The 22,301-nt window shown below is 33.1% G+C and overlaps 1 protein-coding gene across 2 annotated transcripts in view; it reads right to left on the minus strand.

The window, feature by feature from the left end:
- CACNB2 (calcium voltage-gated channel auxiliary subunit beta 2) overlaps positions 1–22,301 on the minus strand; it is a 187,110-nt gene that overhangs the window by 24,432 nt on the left and 140,377 nt on the right. Inside the window, exons 6-10 of one of the 2 annotated variants that reach the window (XM_058182232.1) lie at positions 16,576–16,652; positions 10,215–10,276; positions 7,452–7,532; positions 7,218–7,276; positions 3,929–4,038 (exon numbers count right to left, since the gene is read on the minus strand). In XM_058182232.1, the coding sequence (XP_058038215.1) occupies positions 3,929–4,038; positions 7,218–7,276; positions 7,452–7,532; positions 10,215–10,276; positions 16,576–16,652 (389 nt within the window). Of the gene's footprint in view, positions 1–3,928; positions 4,039–7,217; positions 7,277–7,451; positions 7,533–10,214; positions 10,277–10,871; positions 11,006–16,575; positions 16,653–22,301 lie in introns of both variants that reach the window. The other variant, XM_058182231.1, reaches the window with a different exon arrangement.

Genomic DNA, 22,301 nt, shown 5'->3' on the forward strand with positions numbered 1-22,301 from the left:
GCATATTTTTTTAAGCAGAAATCTGCTTTTTGGAAAATGCACTCAGGTTTTCCACATAAACAGACTCATTCAAAAGTTTACAAAATGTTTTGTTTTTTTTTGAATCAGACTCAATGTGCCCCTTATTTGCTGTTTGTATTGTTAATTTTTCTTTTTTAGCAGCACAAGATATGCCCTGTTTTAGGAACTATTTCTGAGATAAGTTAGAAAGTTACAGGACGTGATAAGTTAGAAAATTATAGGATGTGAAGAGAGATTTAGGAGGATGTTCAGATACTAGTGCTGAAAAGGTTTTAGAAAAGTATGAGCAAAGTTAGATAAATGGTGATTTTGCTAAGATATAATGTGATTTGTTTTTGGAAGCTTTTGATAGTATGGATTTGTTAGTGAACAAGTTCTACAAAAACAAAAACAAAAAAAGGGGGGAGGGAGTTGGGTTTTTGTTGATTGTCTTTTTCTCTGTCTTCCACATAGTACCTTTGTTAAAAAACAAAACTGAGATTTGTATGTAAACCACCTCCCCAAGTTGTGTCATCTCTTCTTTGTCCCTGCTTTTATGGGTATGAATTTTAAAAGTGCTGGAAAGAAGAAAAATGACTTTTCGCCCAGGTGAACAGAGTTCAACTTTCTTTCTTCTCTGTACTTTTGTTTAAATGATTTTACCTGTTCATCTCCTTACTGAAGCATGTGACTAGTTTATCTGTTTAATGCTGATATGTTGTTGTTTCTTTTCAAGTTCTACCTGCAAGCTATCTATTCCCCCTTGGCCCTAATCTTCCAACAATGCCTTTTCTCACCCAAAAGGGAGGAGGAGGGGATCCTTTCTCATGTCTTTTAAACATGTAACGATCAAAAGACTTTTTAAGACAGTTTGGTTCTTTCTTGTTTTCTGCATTCATGTAAGGATTTGTATTTTGAGATTTCTGTCAGCAACGAACATCCAAACCAACGGTGAGACCTTGTGGGTCCCTGGTCGACATATCCGTCCCTACCATCAAAAGATTGACACTTCTCTACTGAGTCATACGGCAATTGACTCTTTTCTTCCTACGGGAGACACCTCATCATGCGGATACTTTCCCTTTTGTCCTTTCAATCCGCCCTGGTGCTGTCATACTTCCCACCTGCTACATCAAATTCTGCCCATCAACCGCAGAATCTGACTTGGGTTGTCCTGGATACGTATCATGACCTTCTTAACTCCACCTCAGCACTTCAGGTACCAGGCTCATGGTTTCCTGATTTGTATTTTGACTTTGCACAAATGCTACACGGTACAGAAGACCACAAATTTATACAAAAACATCATTTCTACGTCTGCCCGGGACATATCAAAGAGTTGGAAAACAACAGCAAAGACCTCATCTCCCTCCCGCTGGAAAGCGTGGAACCTGCAAAGGATAACATCAGTCATCTGAGTTCAGATACAACTCGTGAATTCTGCTATACCAAGCAGGACTATTTTGAAAAAACAAAAACAGAGGAGATGTGGGAATAGAACGGGCATCTGCAGTTTCATATACATGCAGGTTGTTTAGATGGCTGACCACTAGATGGCAGACCACTACAGCCGGACCATGTAGAATCTTAGCCTCTACCTATGACTCATCCCCAAGGAATCTCTGCCCTTGCAAAGACCCTAACACACACTGGTACCGAGAGATCATAGCAGGTATCTATCTCAGCTTAGCACTCATTGAATAGGCAGCACCTCAGCCAATCATATATTGTTTTATTGTACATGCATCTTCGCTGACCTATCATGATGCTACATGTATGTATCCCCTTGTATGAAATATAATAAAAGGGAGCTTTGGATTTGACTCTGCGCTCTCATCCTGAGGAAATCTTGTGTGATATCCCTCATTATTCGGCTCATTTCATGAGAAGCCCACCAGGGAAAAACTGCAACAGGGAAAAACCGCATGCAGCCTATCGCCTATTTTTCTATCTTATTTGTTAGTTGGCTGTGGTCTACTTTATCAAATGCCTTACTGAAATCCAAGTAAAATATATCCACAGCATTTCTCTGATCCATTAATTTTGTCATTTTGTCAAAGAATGCAGTAAAATTTGTCTGGCATGATCTGATACCTCTTTTTGGTTTTCTTTATACTCTTAAAATAGTGAAAAATCATACCAGTAATTATTTTTAAATTTTCCATTTACTGCACATATATAGATAAATGCAAATCAGCCACTTTGTTTAACAGTTTTCATTCTGTGGAACAGTCATGGAGTTTATTATGGATATCCAAAATTGGAACATAATTATTGGCCAGGGGACAAGGAAAAATATAATTTGTTAATGCTGGTTTATGATGGTAATAAAAATTAATTGATTGAAGCATTATTTGTTTTCCTAGATGAACAATATAGCTTTAAAAAAATAGGTCAAGCTTGTTTGAAATCATTATATTATTTAAGAAATGTTTACAATGCACAATCAAAGATATACAACCTCCCCCTCAAAAGTCATTGTTTGATTACAGGTAAGTCTTGATTAATGCTAATGAATCTACAAATTGGTTCCATTATTTGAATTTTCACTATTCAAAGTGATATTTTATGGAAAATATGGCAATTGGTTCCAGCTAGATAGAAATAGGCAATAAATATTTAAACATACCCTATTTTTATATATTATTGGAATGTTTTAGTAAAACATAAAACTTATACTTTAAATTTATAGTTAACAAACCACAGAGTAGGTATAGAAAGAAAAGTAGTTATAGAAGTTAAATAGTAGTTATAGAAACAAAAAATCTGCAAACTCAGGAATTCTAATATCTAGTCCTATTTTAGTGTTGCATAGTCCATGTTCAATTGCATCAAGTTATTGCCCTATGTAATATTATAATGAGCCTCTTCTCTTTTACATTATTTTACAGCCTCTTCTTTATATTATTTTTAAAAAATTAAAAATGAAGATAGAAAACTAATATAAGCCAATAATATAATAGCCACTATAAGAAAAAGAAAGACAAAGAGAGTTAAAAGTGTAAAGAAAAAAGAAAAAGAAAAAAAGAAAGAAAAAAGGATACAAAGTCCAATTATACATTTACTTCTTACTTTATAGTTACAAGGAATTTTTCTTTTTTAAACTTCTATTTTCTGACAGAATCTTCTTTTTCTCTATTTTGCAGATATGAAGATTAGCAGCATTTAAAACTCCAAACCCAGCTATACATGCAGTAGCCTCAATTGTGCATGTTCCTGCCTCACGTTAAGTAAATTTTGAGTTGCACTAAGCATGATCTTTATCAGTTTACAATTTACACTGAATTAAACCATTTTATTAACATTATAAACATCACATTAAAATATATATTAATTACGACTTACCTGTAATCTTAAGAATGTCAACAGTGATATGACTGCTAGGTTAAACATGTATTCCAGTACTGTTGGTTAATTATTTATACAGTATAGGCAGAAAATAAATTTAACAAATAATAAATAAATATAAATGTGAAAACACACTTTTTTCAAAGTTTAAGGCAATTCTAGAAAATATATGTGTTGCTTTTATATCAATAGGATTATTTTATGCATAACAATTTATACACTAGATTAGAGTTCATTTTGTAATTTCATCATTTTCCATGTTCTTTTTTTATGGTTACATAGTTTCAGAATATATATCACAGATTTTAACTGCAAAAATTTGAAAAACATGTTACTTTGAAACATGGATATAATTTCATCTCAACAAGCCAAGAAGTTAGTACGGTATTATATTGATACTAAAAGTAACTTCAAAAGAGAATAAAGTTAATTTGTGTTTGTATGTAATTTTTTAAATACAGACCTAGAACTGCTAAAAATAGGGAAGAACCAATATGCTGGCATTACAATGAATAATATTTTTTTTAAAAAAATAAATGATTAGATCATGGTTAATGATATTATAATTTCATATGCTTACCTAAGCTTGACCTTGTATTCGATCGTTCTATTATTGCATGCTTGCTGGGATTGTTTAATACTGAACGCTTGGCAAGCGAGATATCTGCTGTGACCCGTGTGATTGAAATACTAAACACAACAAAAGACAATCAATGTTGTGACGATTATTTAAAATTCAAGAGATAAAATTTATGAAAGCAAATGAATCAGATTGCAACAACTGAATTCAATGCTACACACACCTTTAAATGAATTGTTTTAGCTTTTGCTAAAAGACAATTGCTTTTATCTCTAGTGACATTTTTTAAAAATCCAATCAGCATATAATTTGACATTCCCTCTCTGAACAGCAGTCTTATTTTTTTACAGTCTTAGTTTTGGTTTCTGTCCCATTATTATGACCTTTTTTACTTCTCCATACTTCCAGTTTGAATCCACTCATAACTGAATAAATATTTCACTATTTTTTATTTATTATTTATGTTACCAGCTTTTATCTTTAGAAATTACTTCAAAAAGAAAAAAACTATAGAATACACAGAAACATAAAAAATAAAAATCTAATAATAAATAAATAAAAATAAATAAACAGTATTTACTGTGAAGTTTAACCTTGCATTAGATCTCTTTATGATCACACAGTGTTACCAATAGAATAGATAGGCGACACCGTGACAGACATAAAGATGGGAAGATTTGTGGGGATCAAATGCCCTTTTTTGTAAGAAGCCTACTTCTTTTTTATATATATAAAAGAAGCCTACTTCTTTTTTATATATATAAAAGAAGCCTACTTCTTTTTTATATATATAAAGAAGTTTTTTTTATTTTTTATTTTCTTATACACATATTGTAAATGTACATTCTCTTGTCCATAAATAATCATACATATATTTTCTAAAGAAAGCACAAAGATAAAAGATTTTAATTACATTCGGGGTGGCTCTTCTACCCTTTCTTTTCCTTCATTTCACAACTAACCTTCTTCTCCTCTTTCCTCTTCCTTCCTCCTCACCTCTCCTACTTTCTTCCTCCTCCTCTCCTTCCTCCTTCCTCTCCCCCACTCCTCCCCTCTTTTCCTCCTTTCTCACCTTCTCTTGTCCCCTATCCTAACTTCCTCTCCTTCCCCTTCTTCCATTCCTCTCTGTCTCTCTCCTCCTCTATCTTGCCCTCTATTCCTCTCTTCTTTCTTTCTTCTTTGTTGTATAATATTTCACAGGAGCCTACTTCTATGGGAGAGAGGATCCTGAACTATTTATAGTATGAAGAATATTTTTATACTGCTGGTGAAATTCTGCCACCAATATACATATAGTTCCTCATCAGAGATTTGATTAAATATCTCTTTGCCATATCATTGATTACCCTTCAACCAAAGAGATTAGGACACTGTTCAGCAGCAAGTTTCACTGAAAGTATATGGCCACTAAAATCATCATGACTAAGAAGGAGATGCTTAATCTTCCGCCTATTTATCAAATTTCTTCTTTAAAATATGCACATTGATAGAAATATTTTATAACACAGGTAATACTTGACTTACAACAATTGAGCCAAAATTTCTGTTGTTTAGGAGGCATTTGTTAAGTGAGTTTTGCCCCATTTTATACCATTTTTGTCACAGTTCTTAAATGAATCACTGCAGTTATTAAGTTAATAACACAGTTTTTAAGTGAGTTTGGCTTCCCCATTGACTTCTTGTCAAAATATTACAAAAATTGATCACAGGGAGATTATAACCATCATAATTATGAATCAGTTGCCTAGTATCTGAATTTTGATCATGTAGCTATGGGGATTCTGCAATGGCCGTAAGTCACTTTTTTCAGTGCCATTGTAACTTCAAATAGTGACTAAATGAGCTATTATTAATTCAAGCACTACCTGTACTGAAATAGTGCCAAATTCTGTGATTTAAATCTGTGGCAATTAAATATTATATCATTCAATGCCATAGCAAAATCCCCAACTCTGAATTATGAAGTTGATAGTGGAAAATTGATCTCTATCCACTTTCATCCTACCATATACACTTACAATACTTTATTATGTTCCTCAGTATTTTTCTTAAGTGGAATTCTTTCACTCATTTTAAAATTATATCAATGTTTTATTACCATATTTCCTAGCAGATTTAATCTTTCTTAATTGAATATCTCTATCCTTTCTCTCTATACAGTGCCAAAGGCATGCAAGTAGAATTATTAACGTGTACCTTTTTGACACATAGTTATTCCTATCTTGAAATTTACTTCTTTTTCTATCTCTGGACCTAATAAATACTACAAATAAACTAACTGAATATCACAACCAAGCTTCAAATCAGGGAAATGCAGATAAAATTGAGCTATTAATTTCACTCTGATTTAGATTATATTCTTAATACTTACCGCCCTTCAAATCTATGTTTTAAAAAATCAAATAATGCTTTTTGCATCATATCCGTCACCTGGAATAAAAAAATACATTCACATGTCATGACAAATCTAGGTTAAAAAAATGCAAGACTTTATTTTCAGTTTATTCTGATTCCTAATGTGAAAACATGGAATTCTTCCATTTTTACCCACAATTTCAAAAAACATCATTTTAAATAACATAAAAGAGATTTAGGATATTCATACCTCATATCCCTTTAAAGAAGGCCCCACTAAAACGACGGGTCGCATAGAAGGCACTACATCATATGGAGGGATGTGCTCTGTCTGATAAAGATCAAAAAGATAATTCCAACATCTAGTTTTGAAAAAAATAGTTTATTCTTCACATATATTTATTTAACAGAATTGACTGATGTCATCAAGGTCAACAATCACTTTGCCTTAAGACTTTTCTCCAAAAACATTGTGAAACTATTATATGAATATTATTGATATTTCCAATAATGTAAATGCTTCTATCCAACCTTATTTGCAGAATGAATTTAAATTGTATTTTGAATTGGAATAATTATTTAGGAGGGCCAAGACAATGACTGTAAAAGAAACATCAAAAAGTAAATGAAAAGATTTCATTGAATCTGCCGAAATAAGTCTTCATCTGTTATTCAAATCCAGGAAATACAATCAAAGGATCTCAAACAATCTCTTAATAATATTGTACAATATGGTCAAGAAGCAAACAGAAAAGAAAAAAAAATAGTTTTCTTTCAATATAAGCTTGAAATTTACTTCTTTTTCTATCTCTGGACCTAATAAATACTACAAATAAACTAACTGAATATCACAACCAAGCTTCAAATCAGGGAAATGCAGATAAAATTGAGCTATTAATTTCACTCTGATTTAGATTATATTCTTAATACTTACCGCCCTTCAAATCTATGTTTTAAAAAATCAAATAATGCTTTTTGCATCATATCCGTCACCTGGAATAAAAAAATACATTCACATGTCATGACAAATCTAGGTTAAAAAAATGCAAGACTTTATTTTCAGTTTATTCTGATTCCTAATGTGAAAACATGGAATTCTTCCATTTTTACCCACAATTTCAAAAAACATCATTTTAAATAACATAAAAGAGATTTAGGATATTCATACCTCATATCCCTTTAAAGAAGGCCCCACTAAAACGACGGGTCGCATAGAAGGCACTACATCATATGGAGGGATGTGCTCTGTCTGATAAAGATCAAAAAGATAATTCCAACATCTAGTTTTGAAAAAAAGAGTTTATTCTTCACATATATTTATTTAACAGAATTGACTGATGTCATCAAGGTCAACAATCACTTTGCCTTAAGACTTTTCTCCAAAAACATTGTGAAACTATTATATGAATATTATTGATATTTCCAATAATGTAAATGCTTCTATCCAACCTTATTTGCAGAATGAATTTAAATTGTATTTTGAATTGGAATAATTATTTAGGAGGGCCAAGACAATGACTGTAAAAGAAACATCAAAAAGTAAATGAAAAGATTTCATTGAATCTGCCGAAATAAGTCTTCATCTGTTATTCAAATCTAGGAAATACAATCGAAGGATCTCAAACAATCTCTTAATAATACTGTAAAATATGGTCAAGAAGCAAACAGAAAAGAAAAAAAAATAGTTTTCTTTCAATATAAGCTTGAAATTTATTAAATCCTAATGATACTATTTTAAAATGCCATTGCCTACATGTTGACAGCTAAAAGATTTAGTTCAATGGTAATAGGAATCTAGCTATATAGCTATAACTACATTCTAAATGTATAAAGAATCCTGTGCAGTACTTTTTCCTCTTCCTAGATCACCCTGGCTAATATTAGAAAAGTCTCAAGATAATCCAGTTTATTTTATAAATTACATGTTTACAATAGAAGTTATATAAATAATTGATAATTAAAATGTGTAAATATTAAATTATATGAAATTGGTAAAAAAAGTAATGTATTTGAAGGGAAATAAAGAAACAAAAACAATAACCACCCAGAACGCTCATTTTGAAATTTTGATGCTTTCTTGAAGAGTGCAATGTATGTCAAATGAAAAATTACCAACCTGGGAAAAGCTTAAATGTAGGTATACCAGATTTATTTTTCAAGAATCAACACAGTATAAATATATAAATCAACATTACAGAATGATTTAAAATGATTTGATATATCCACAGCAAAACCACAAAAAGCAATAAGGTAGAATATAATCATGAGAAATCAAGGACAAACGTAATACAGCAACAGCACAAAATGCCACGCAAGCAGCAGTCTAAAGCAACCTACCACATGAAACATATATCAATGTTTGAGTTTGTTTTCATTCAATTCACCACATAACTAATAATGTTAAGTAGAATGAGATACAGTGCCCAAGGCATCAAAAGCATGTGAACTTAACTTTTTAGAGTGCCAGATCTCTCTTAATGGTTAGAAGCAAAGCCTATTAATTCGTTGTGTTATAGAAATGCAGAATTATTCTTGCTAGGTATAATCTTTTGCATGCATTATGTATCACCCTTTAAGAACTATGTCATGACCCTCTTTATATTTAGCAGATCAGGGCCCTGCTGTAATATGTCCATGTCTTATGGTAACTATCTATAAAAGCCTCACGCTAATCATAACCCTTGAAAATTAGGGTAAGTAGGTACAGAAATTACCTTATTTGATGGAATACTGGTACTTGTTAAACTCAATTGTATGCCAGTCTTCAGCTTTTCCCAGCTTTAATTAACTATGCTGTCATTGGCAATATGATAAGGGGCTAAAATGGACTACAAGAGACATTCCTTTCTACATTACTCTTTCAAATTCATTCCACAAACTAATGAGGGTGATTTTTCCATCTGATGGGTATGCTTTGATTCATCAGTGAATTAATTAGAATGTGTCCAAATTATGGCGAACAAATGTCAACATATCACAGCAATTACCATTGCACCTGGCAATTTTGTTGAGATTTTTGACAGTCCTCTTACAAAAAAGGAGAGAAGAAATTAAGAATAATTAGTAAATAGTGTTACCACCAATAGACTCCATTCCTGATAAGGTACAATCTTACTGACCTCTACTCAGAAATAAGTCAGTAGATTTTAGAATTTTACAGCATGACTAAGTTTCAGCTAGTTGTGTACAGGATTACTGTGTAAAACCAATAAAAGAAACAGAATTATATATAAGAAAAAATATAGCTGCAACTGTAATAAAGAATATGTTTTATTTGTTAAGCCCATACTTTGCCTCTCAACAAGAAGTACCACTGGGGTCTACTAAATTGATCAATTCTATTTTGCAAACTAATGCCAAAGTGGAGATGATATTGCTGAAGAAATTCATGCAGCAATCGGTGTTTGTTGAATATTGTATTTTTAAAAAAATTAAATATAGGAAATTTGTTCCACCTGGACTGAGTTTCTGAGAATATATGTCTATCAACCTTCTTCAATTTAATATCCTCTTAATGTGTTAGGTTTCAGTTTGAGGCCACGTTGATTAAAGAATTATGAGAGCTGGCATTCACATCTAAAATGCACTTGTCCTAAGAGAGGACAGTCTAAGACAGTGTAAGTAAGCATGTAAGAATGTATTTGCCGAAAATAAAAATTAAAGATGATTTTATTAAAAAACCTGATTACATTTCAACTGCTTTATAGCAGTTATATCAAACTCTTTAGGGCTTTTTGGAGTATATTAAGAATCCAGGACGGAGAAAAAGTTCATGATGATTTATGTATCTGATACCTTATCTATGGAGTATTTTTAATTAAGAAAGGTGCTGCCAGATTTTATCTATTAGGCAAGATACTACAATATAACTGCTGAGGAAAAGGCAAGAACAATGGGAAATAATTTATATATGACAATAGGAAAAACTCACAGTAGACCGCCAAAACAAGTCTGCAGTTTTCCACTGGTCTTGCTCATTTGCAGATTTTGCACCTAGTGGATTAGAAGTTTAAATACTGACTAAATTAAAAATTGCAGGTTCTTTTTAAAGAACAAGATGAATATCTATTTAGATTTAACAAAAATTAGTTATAAAGCTGAATCACAAATAAAAAAAAGTTCTGGAGAAATGATAAAGAGTAAGCATGCACTAGTGTGGTGCATCATCTAGTCTTGAAGATTTACTTCCATGGATGTTTTAAAATATTCCCTCAACTGCTTATTATTCCATCAAAAAGGAAAAGTACCATAAGCAATTAGGACTCAGTGACTCACAGGGCCTAGTCTGCCGTTTTATGGGATCAGCCAGCTGTTTGATGAGTTTATTTATTTGTATTAAAATGATTGTGTAATATAAATTGTATGTGATGATGCTGATGATGCCAATGGCAGATTAAATATAGCTTCTGTCAGCGCAAACTTACCGATTTCTGTTTCTGCTTAGCTATAGCAGCATGAAAAAGAAACAAAGAACAACAAAGGCATGCACGTTATTGTCCTGTCAAGAGACACAGACAGTCAACAGGACTCAAATGTAACACAGTGCAGTGAGCAGGTGTACAGATGGCATCTTGGAAGTAGGTGTTACCTTCTTAAAGAAGGGCATTCTTTTCTCTTTGGAATGGGGTGATGTGACAGTGTTTGCACTGGGTTTGGGGGAGCGATGGTTTGCTGGAATATCAATTTCTTCTGCCTCTAAACCAGTGGCATCTATATCTATAGCTATATACAGATAAACAATATAAAATTATGAGACAGGAAGGAGAGGTACATATTAAAACAGTAGTGTTGCATGTCAGATCCATCAAACAGAAGGAGAAAAAGGGAATTCTAAAAAAATATACTACATCAGAATTAAGTATGTACATTCAGAGTAATATACCATATACAAGGGCAGAATTTTATATGTCAAAATACATCCCAAAAGTTGGATTTAGCTTACTCACCCATTGGCTTATCTGCGAGTATACATGGTAATACTTTTTAAAATTACCCGTACATACTTCTAGATAAACCCTTCCTTGGCTAAGACAATCCTCAGAGTATTAACCAAAATATGATGAAAAATATGCCACCCACATATGCCAATTGTGAAAATTAAAACATAGCTTTGAGGGTCAGCTTAATGACAAAGAAGTTATACGTGTGTGTGTGTGTGTGTGTGTGTGTGTGTGTGTGTGTGTATACACACACACACACATATGGCAAAAGTATACATTATATCTAATATTTGGTCATAATTTTTCCAATTTTACTAACAACCCATATCTATAAATATACTTTATTGTAAACTGATCCTATATATCTAATATATCCTATATATCTAATGATGAAATATTTGTATCAAACACTGAATTTACAAGCAGGTTTTTACAACCAGTGTTACTAGATAAATTTATGAAATTCAAAAGCCTTACAATAGAGATTAATCAATCTTAAAGAACAATATATCCAATACAGTTTTTTCAACTTTGGCAACATTAAGATGTCTGGATTTCAACTCCCAGAATTCCTCAACAGCATATTTGATTAGAAAAGTCTGGGAATTGAAGTCCAGACCTCTTAAAGTTACCAAGCCTGAGAAACCCCATTCCTAAGAGGTCTGTAAGGGCGTGCATAAGAACACCAGCGTGCCTACCATTCCTGTCGTAATGTTCCCTTTGATTGTATCCAATTCATATAGTTATTTCATGCTTATGCTTATATATATGCTTATATATCATATAGTTATTTCTTGCTTATGCTTATATATACTGTTTGACAAATAAATAAATAAATAAATAAATAAATAAATAAATAAATAAATAAATAAATAAATAAATAACATAATATGTGATTGTCCATGGGCAAACACTATATACTGAAAATCATACTTCCTGCTAGAATCAAAATCATAGAAGGATTAAGTTTTGGGCCATGACGAAAACAAAAAAAAAAGTCAGCCTAATTATTTTGTTCTCTCAAGAAATGAATGTAGATCAGTATTGCAGATAAAATAATTATAAATTTAAAAAATCTATTAATATATTGTGTAGAGAGGGAGTTATATCTAATAAATTGGTTTTGCACAAATCACAGCAGTTTTAAACAGCTGTAATTTATGTTTGCCAATGAAAATCTAATATAATTATATGGGAAGTTAGAAAGTTACCAAGATTTCTATTTTAGCAAACTAAAGCTTTACTCAAGCTTAAATGAACATATTTCACTTAAATATATTTATATTATGCATGTATTAAACAAATCAGAACAGACTATCAATTTATTTTAATCCTTGCAAAGCATACAAATGACAAATGAATTTTTTTAAAGAAGTATAAATATAAGGACAATTTGCTCTTTTAATATTATTATCATTACAAATACTCCTAAGTGTTTTTAAAATTGTGCTATTTTATGCAACATTGCAGGATTAATCAGTCAGAAATTAAGCTAGTATTATCCATGAATTCAAATAGAAATAATGTATGTGTTCTATATTTAAATGACACACAAAACCACTAGGAATGATTCATAAATCATGACCAGAAGTTGCTTTATGCTAGCCACTTTTGAAAGAAGTGGCTTCCAACTAAATATGGAATTCAACAGATTGGTGATAATTGTTTTACAATTAAGTTTGATGTGCAAACATAAAAAACTTAGTTATTTGAGAAATTTTAATCAACAAATAATGCAACAAGTTTGCTGGAGTATTGAAGTGTCTTTGTTTTTACTTCACCATGAGACATTTGGTTGAAAGAACAGAAGTTACGTCCATGGTTTAATTCCCACCTTCCAACCTTTAGGAAGGCACAACTTGCCTCACGAAGTTAAAACAGCTTTTATTTTTGTTTTTTTAAAAAGTTATTTAACATATTTTAACATGGTGAATATTTAATATTAAGATTGTAATAACATTGGATGATGTTTTGGGAGTTTAAGTTTTGCATGTAATAGTCTTGATTATATTATGTAGAAAGGTTGCATAAAGCTTGGGACAAGTGAGTGTGAAAAACTGCCTTTTACTTCATGAAGTCATCCAGGCTCTACCACCATTACTTAAAGCCCTATAGGTTGTCCTTGACTTACAACCACAATTGAGCTCAAAAGTTATGTTGTTAACTGAGACATTTGTTAAATGAGTTTTACTTCATTATACAACTTTTCTTGCCGTAGATGTTAAGTGAATCACTGCAATTGATAAGTTAGTAATCCGGTTATTAAGTGAATCTGTCTTCCCCACTGACTTTGCTTGTCAAAAGATTGGAAAAGGTGATCCTTGGGACACAGCAACAGTCATTAAGTATAAACCAGCTGCAAAATATTTGAATTTTGATCACATGATTATGCAAATACTGTAAAGGTCATAACGGAAAAATTGTCGTAAGTCACTTTTATCAATGCCATTGTAACTTTGAACGGTCACTAAATGAACTGTTGTAAGTCGAGGACTACCTGTACATATTCCTAAAGCTAATAAAAGTGATAGTTGAAAGAGAATTCAAAGATAGGAATACTACATACCAGTGGTTTGGAATTTTGTGTTTAAGGAAATCAAGTTAGTTTTTTGTAACTAATGTTAAAAAGACAAATAAAAAACACACTATTCTATCAAAATGTAAATGTTTAATATTCTATTTCATTATATAGTTTTGATTGGTTTTACTGTGATGCATATATATTTATGAAGCTTTTCTATGGGATTTATTAATTTGTGTTTTACTGCAATGGCTACTTTATTACTTGTTTTAAGTTCTGTAGAATTCATGTTGACTGGAGGCTACCATGTTCTTTATCCAAAATTTTTGTAATATAGTATACTATAGTATAGTATAGTATAGTATAGTGTAGTGTAGTGTAGTGTAGTGTAGTGTAGTGTAGTGTAGTGTAGTGTAGTGTAGTGTAGTATAGTACAGTATACTATATACTATATAGTATATAATATTATAACAACAAATAAATCTTACAATTATAACTTTTCAAGGGTATAGACAAGAAGAATCAAAATCACAAAATATCATTTAAAGTAAAAATAATAGTAAAAATCCACATTAAAAATAAATATTTAATACATTTTGCAGTAAAATGAAATCCTGTTAATTATGTTATGTTAAAGGTAAAGATAATATTCCCCATGCTCATTCATATCTGACTATAGGGATCTCAGTTTCTTAGTCAAGGAAATCAGTGTTGTCCAAAGATATTTCTGTGGTCATGTGGTCAGCAAGACTATATGCTGAGGTGCATGGAATACTGTTTCCTTCCCACCAAAGTGGTACCTATTTATCTATTTGCATTTGCATGCTTTTAAACTGCTAGGTTTGCAGGAGCTGGGGCAAGTAACAGGCAATCTCATTGAGTGGCATTCAGATCTTGAATCCGGGCTATCAGCTTTCCAGCTAATAACTCACTGTCTTTAACCGCTGAGCCATCATGCTCCCATAAATTATGTTAAAAGCATCTATTACTGCAGTCATCTATTACTGTAGCATCAAAATTAGTTATTTCATGGTAGGAAACTCTTTTATTTTGTAGATTTAAAACAATTCTTTCTATTTTTAAAATTAAATGTGGCTACACTGTTTATGCAAACCAAAAATGTTTTAAAATCTGAAAACATTCAAAACAGCAGTATCGGGGGCAATCAATTTTAACATTACCATGTTAGAGACAAAGAAAACAAAGAAAACTCATAATTAGCTCTATAAGCATATTACAATAAAAGTTATGGAAATGGATGAATTCACTAATTCATTTTTTGCATTCCCTAACTTAAATCTCTTCACAGGAACTTGTAGAAAATCTTGCTGGACCTTGTTTTCCATATTTTCCAGTAAGACAGTAGAATGATATAATGTAAGAGTTGTAAGTAACTTGGCAATAATATATTATCACATGTGGGAAACCCACAGACAGTACATGACAAAAATTGAATTATGATTAGAATATAGACTTGTATTCCAGATATTATGTAATCCCCTTTTAAAAATATTTACATGCTTGACCATTAATTTTACTATACAAGATATAAATACATGATATTCTGCATAAGAACAGTACAATTTCTCATTATTGATGCTAGTAAGGTTACAGTTAGCCACACAAAGTTATACTTTTAGTAATTTATCAAACATGCTGTCAATTGATACTGGCTATTCTAGTTATTCATTTAGTTTAAAAATTCAGTTAAGCAATCTTATGGCTTTATAATATTTTCAATTATTCTGTTCAGTTGTGAACAATTCTTGGACACTGCCTAAACAAGCACTTTTCTTGACAAGATTTTCCCAAAGTGGTTTGTCACTGTTTCCTTCCAGGATTGATGCTTTAACCATTATAGCAAATTGGGCCTCACATTATTTATATACCAAATTATTTTAACACAAACATGTGAATTAGCTCTATAAGCATATTACAATAAAAGTTATGGAAATGGATGAATTCACTAATTCATTTTTTGCATTCCCTAACTTAAATCTCTTCACAGGAACTTGTAGAAAATCTTGCTGGACCTTGTTTTCCATATTTTCCAGTAAGACAGTAGAATGATATAATGTAAGAGTTGTAAGTAACCTTGGCGATAATATATTATCACATGTGGGAAACCCACAGACAGTACATGACAAAAATTGAATTATGATTAGAATACAGACTTGTATTCCAGATATTATGTAATCCCCTTTTAAAAATATTTACATGCTTGACCATTAATTTTACTATACAAGATATAAATACATGATATTCTGCATAAGAACAGTACAATTTCTCATTATTGATGCTAGTAAGGTTACAGTTAGCCACACAAAGTTATACTTTTAGTAATTTATCAAACATGCTGTCAATTGATACTGGCTATTCTAGTTATTCATTTAGTTTAAAAATTCAGTTAAGCAATCTTATGGCTTTATAATATTTTCAATTATTCTGTTCAGTTGTGAACAATTCTTGGACACTGCCTAAACAAGCACTTTTCTTGACAAGATTTTCCCAAAGTGGTTTGTCACTGTTTCCTTCCCAGGATTGATGCTTTAACCATTATAGCAAATTGGGCCTCACATTATTTATATACCAAATTATTTTAACACAAACATGTGAATTAACTCTATCAATTCATTATTAAATGTATCTTCTATCACAATTTTAGCATATGCACAAAAATATATTATTTAAACTTTTTGAAACCTTAAACTTGCTAATAAATTTTTGGAAAAGTTAATGGTTTCCACCACTAAAATTTTTTGCCTCTGATTGAAGGTATATTACTACAGGCATATTAAGCGGACCATAATAAAGAACATATGACCCCTTACCAGATGATGGAGGTGTAGACTTTCTGGAACTGGGTACTACATCACCCAAACTAGATGATGAATTTCCTCCTGATTTACTAGAATAAACAAATAAATAAACAGTTTTTTTTGATTATCTCATGATTTGCTTGAATCAACACCAAGAGATAATATTATAGTTTTCTCCTTGAATGCTTATAGCATATAATAATATGTATTATAGAATTCCAGTATGGCAAACCACAAGGAAAATGTAAACAATCTATCTGTACAAATAATTATATAATGAAGGGCCTCTGGTGGCTCAGCAGACTAAGTCTGTCTGTTATTAACACAGCTGCTTGCAATTACTGCAGGTTCTAGTCCCACCAGGCCCAAGGTTGACTCAGCCTTCCATCCTTTATAAGGTAGGTAAAATGAGGACCCAGATTGTTGGGGGCAATAATTGATGTTGTATATAATATACAAATGGATGAATTGCTTAACACATTGTAAGCCGCCCTGAGTCTTCGGAGAATGGCGGGATATAAATACAAAAACAAAAAAAAAGTGCTATAATGTATATTTAAAATGGATCCAAAATTCAAAATCAGAATCAAGATAGACTTTTGCTGCTATGTATCTTACCAAAAATTAATCTTTAAATATTAAACTGAATATCTGATTTTTTCCCCAATTTTTTTAATGGCTTTTCTTTAATATGGCCATTTTTTATAGGTGTCACTTATGCAACAACTTTATATGGTGAGTGATTGTATTACTGCTGGATGTAACTTGTATTTTCTACTGGTGATTTGTGAAGTCAGATATGGCTTCTTTATCTGAACTAAGAACTTTGAAACTTTCAAGAAAATGTATTAACAAGCTAGGAGAGACAATAATTTTGTTTTGCTGGAAAGGCTTCAGCAAAGACTTATTGACTACAATGAAATTGGCCACTAGAATCCTTCCTCTTCCTATTTCCAGAGTTATTATTTATAAGTCAGAAACTTTCTATTGAATAAATTGATTGATTTTTTTATTGATTTAAAAATCAATTTAATCAATTTTATTTTTACAGTTCAAGTAGAATTAAATCAACATAAAAAAAAATCACAAGAACTTTGAACAAATGGTTACGTGATTTCTATACTAGAAGATATACAGTACATTTTAGAGAACTTTTGGAAAAGAATTAAGGGTTCTTTTTATATATCCCCCAGCTTAGGCAGAATTTTCACTATAGGATTGTGCATATTTTCTCTTGATCATACACATATGGCTTTTTAAAGGTGTTTTTTTAAATTAAGGGTTCTTAAGAAAAAGTTTTGCTAAAGGTACATATAGATCCTGACAGCAGAGAATATTTGTAACTCAGAGTTGAATTGTTGAATCCTTGCTAGCATTGATGATGTTACTAGTTTGTTAATGAAATGTCTACAAGAAAACATCAAACTCAGAAAACACCAAGGAGTCCATGGTACATATAGATATATAAATAGGTGAAATTGCAGAAATACAATTTAAAAATTTGTTTTAAAAGAATTTGTGGTCCATAATACAGTTATTTCCTACACAAACTATTACATTACATAGTTTAATTAGATACAAACTAATGGACTTAGGGTTCTTAGGCACAAATAGATCGGACTTGAATTATCCTACATCAGACACATATAAAGGCATAGCTCTCTTGAGAACTCTATAATACTGGTAAAGATAGAAGGAAAGAGAAGATAAGGACAGCCAGCAGCAAGGCAAATGGATTTGATTTGAGTAGCAATTGGTATACTTTGTAAGTCCTGAAGGACCAGGTAGACAAATCATCTAGGAGAAAATTTATGTGGTTACTAAGGATCAAAACCAACTTGATGGCAAATAATCAATAAAGGTATACAATATTTATGAAGACAATCTTGGCAGCATGTTCAGAATATGACAGGACAAGTCTTAATTTTATTTTACAACATTTAGAAATATTCTAGTGTTTGCCTCCTTCTAATTTACCTAGTGTAAATTCAAGATCATTTGAATTCTACAATAACAAAGCTATTTAGCTAAAGTCATGATTTCTTTTAGTTAGAAGCATATTATTTAACTCATTAAAATGTCAATATATACCACTGATAGAAAAAATAGGGAATAAAAATCTTGAATACTATCAAAATTAATTCTTTCAATATAATAAATGGCAGGCAGTGGGATTATTTAATTACATACCAAAATATCCTTTAGTCCCTGACCTAAGGAATTTTGTATGCATTTTAATAACAATGAAATTATATTGCAGCGCCTATTCTGAAATTGCTGCAGCTAAACACAGAGTGACCACTCAAAGGTGACAAAAGGAAAATAAAGAAATAATGCTTTTCGTATGATTTTTCACTCTTAAACAGATGATTAGCTACTTGAAATAATGTGGCTGACTTCCTCTGTTGACATTAGGGCTGAATTTCTGATAATGAAAAGCAAGTTCTAATAACATGTCTGTAGTTTCAAATGTAAGAAATGAAGTACCACTATTATAACATGAAATATTATCTTTTTCCCTTCGTTGTTTTAACATAAAACCTAAGGAAGGAATTCTGGTCAATCAAGCTTTCTGATTCTGTGTTATAAAACAATAAACCAACTTTAGATTCATGACAAATTTTGTTAACTCAGCCATATTGCTGGGACAGAAGTAGTTTTCAAGAGAGAAGAGAACAGACGTAATCTTGCATGTTCTTATCACCATTTCAAGGGCCTGTAAAATGAATAATTCAGTGATGTCATAATGTCTTCCATTTTTTTATATTCAAAAAGTTTTTATTAGTCAAAAAAAGGTTTATACAAATACATATCAGGTATGGTAAATTTTCATTTTTCTTATCTAAAATAAGAATTTTACTCAAATTTTTTTAACACATACAACAGCCATATGGCAAGCAGGTGACACGAAGTAGCTAAGTTTACAAATTTTAAATACGTAATAAAGAAGGGTCAAGAATAAACAGAATATCGTACAAAAGAGAATAAGGAAAACCAACACAATCCCAAATATCTTTATCACTTCCTAGTTTTGGATCTCAGAACTCTGGGTTCAGCCTGACCTAACTCCAGGGCATAACAGCGGCAGCCGCTCGCCCCATGATCTATAACCTCCCTTCTTCAATTCCTGGGTCATCTGATTCCAGGAGGGCTTTGTGTTCCTCCACATAGGCCGTAGCCTCCGCAATTGTACTGATTTTTTCGTAATGCCCTCCCGGAAAATCATCAATCCTCTGGCATCAGCCATCTGAAGCCCACTCCCTTCTGGTACAATTTGCTTGACAAAAAATAATATTTCTTTCTTTTTTCACGTACCTGTCTGGGAATCTGCCTCAGAATGGCTATCTCCCTGCCCCTGTAAATCAGTGCCCCACTCCTATGTTTTCTAAGAATTTCATCTCGTCTCTCTTCTCACAAATTTGACATGAACCTCTCTGGGAACTGCATGCGTGCATATTGCGAATTAACTCTATAAACTCGATCCACATCCCAATTCATGAAATCAACACCTCTCCCAAGAAATTCTCCCAACAATTTAGTCACAACATCTCTCAAGTCTTCTTGGTCCACTTCTTCCAAATTTTGAAACCTAAGGAAATAAGACATTTTATCCATCTGTAGTCCAAGCACAGCATTGCCTGTCGTCTCCTCTCTTTTCTGCACTGCCCGCATCTCACACTCAAAACCTTCCACTTTCTGCTTGTTTTCTGCTGAAACTTGTTGAGTATCCTTTAAATCCTTTTGGATAGTCACAATTTCTGCTCTTATTTCATCCAATTTCTTGTCCATATTAGATAACTTTTCCAAAATTCTCTCCATCTCTCCAGCAGTTGGTCTCTGACCTTTTGCCATTAAGGAAAAAAAAAAATACAAAATCCTCAGGCAGGCACAGTATCCTTGTAATTTCCTCCGGATCCACCAGGGGGCACTCACAGGAGCAACGAGTCCAGAGTACAGTTAGTCAACCAGGAAGTCAAGGGAAGTGATGTCATCAAAATTCTCATAGTGAAGGCGGAAGCTGGACGCCACCACTGTTCCCCAGAAGGAGGGGCCTCAAAACCTTCCCTCCTAAATTTCTCCATCACCTCTTCTCTCCAGAGCTCCACAAAACCGGTAATCTTCTTATTTTAAGTTCTCCTCTCTCCAGAATAACTCGTGCTCCTTCCAACCGCAGGGGAGAAAACCCCCGCACTCCGGAGCACTCCACTCACGTTTACCGATATTCCTTCCTTCTCCTCCTCAATTCTTCTCCGTTCCTGTTCACCACCAGGCTGCTGCAGTTATAAATCCAATGCCCCGGTGTCACCGGGCACAGCGGCCCAGGCGACGACCAAAATAATGGCCGCGGCCTGTGGCCTCCAAACCCCGCCAAGCCTAGGACGCGCCAGCATCGGTCCCCACAGTCCTGTATGTCGGCTGGGAGACCCCTGGCGCGCCGTCCGTGCGGCAGGTGTCCTTCGAACACCTGGCGGCGGCCGGATTCGGGCGCTGGAGGCAGGAGAAGCCTTCCAGACGTCCGTTGCCGCTGGACACCGGAAGTCGTCTCCTAATGTCTTCCATTTTTCACTCAAATAAAAAATGGTATGTGAACATCAGCAAGCTATAGCTGCATAAAGGCACTCAAAACCTTTCCTAGAATTAAAAAAGACTTTGGGGGCCAGGCATATATGACCAAGAAATGATATAGTGAAGAGAGAAACTATAGTCTCTATATAGAGAGACTTTTTGATTTATAGACTATAGCTCAGCGTTTAATACCATCTTACCAGGCATTCTCACTGAAAAGCTGACTGACCTGAACTTCCTTCTCCTCATTTGTGACTGGGTCAAAGACTTCCTGATGGACCCATCCACAAACAGTAAGGGTTGGGTCTCTGACATCTTCCAACCTGAAGCTTAGCCCAGGCTCCCCTCAGAGCTGCATGTTCAGCCCCTTCCTGTACTCAATGTATAAATATGATTGCATATTCTTGAATCCATCTAACACCATAATAAAGTTTGTAGATGACACATCGGTGTTAGAGCTTATAACTGGAGGGGACGAATCAGCATACAGGGAAGAAGTCCAGAAGGTATCCATATGGTGTTCAAAAAACACCTGACATCTAAATACTACCAAGACAAAGGAGAGGGTGCTAGATTTCCATAAGCACAGAGTGGAACCTGCCCTGCTGTATATCAAGGGGGGCCATGTGGAGAGGGTTTCCTCTTTTAAATTCTTGGGAGTGCTCATTAGTCAAGATCTCACCTGGAAAAACAACATATCCCTGGTGGTTAGTAAGTTTCAACAGAGATTTCATTTCCTTAGAGTCCTGTGGAAAAATCAGGTGGAACAATAGCTGATGACTTTTTCTATCGGTCTATGATAGAAAGTGTTCTCACATACTATATGACAGTATGGTACGCTGGTCTAACAGCTGCGGACAGGAAGGCACTGCAGACAGTGATCAACTCGGCACAAGAAACCATCAGTTGCCCTCTAACACCACTAGATGACATCACCAGGTCTCACCTGTTTCAGCAGAATAAGGAAGATACTTAGGGATGACTCACACCCTGGCCATGTCTCTTTCGCTTCTACCATTGGGCAAAAGACATTGAAGCATAGCCAGCCTGGACAAACAGGTTTAAAAACAGCTTCTACCCATGGGCTGTCAGACTCTTAAACACAATCACAATCACTCCACGCACATACGGAAATGTATGACTACTCTTTTTTCCCCAATTACTTGTATAGG

This window comes from Ahaetulla prasina, chromosome 4, assembly GCF_028640845.1.
Source record: "Ahaetulla prasina isolate Xishuangbanna chromosome 4, ASM2864084v1, whole genome shotgun sequence".
NCBI classification, from domain to species: Eukaryota; Metazoa; Chordata; class Lepidosauria; order Squamata; family Colubridae; genus Ahaetulla; species Ahaetulla prasina.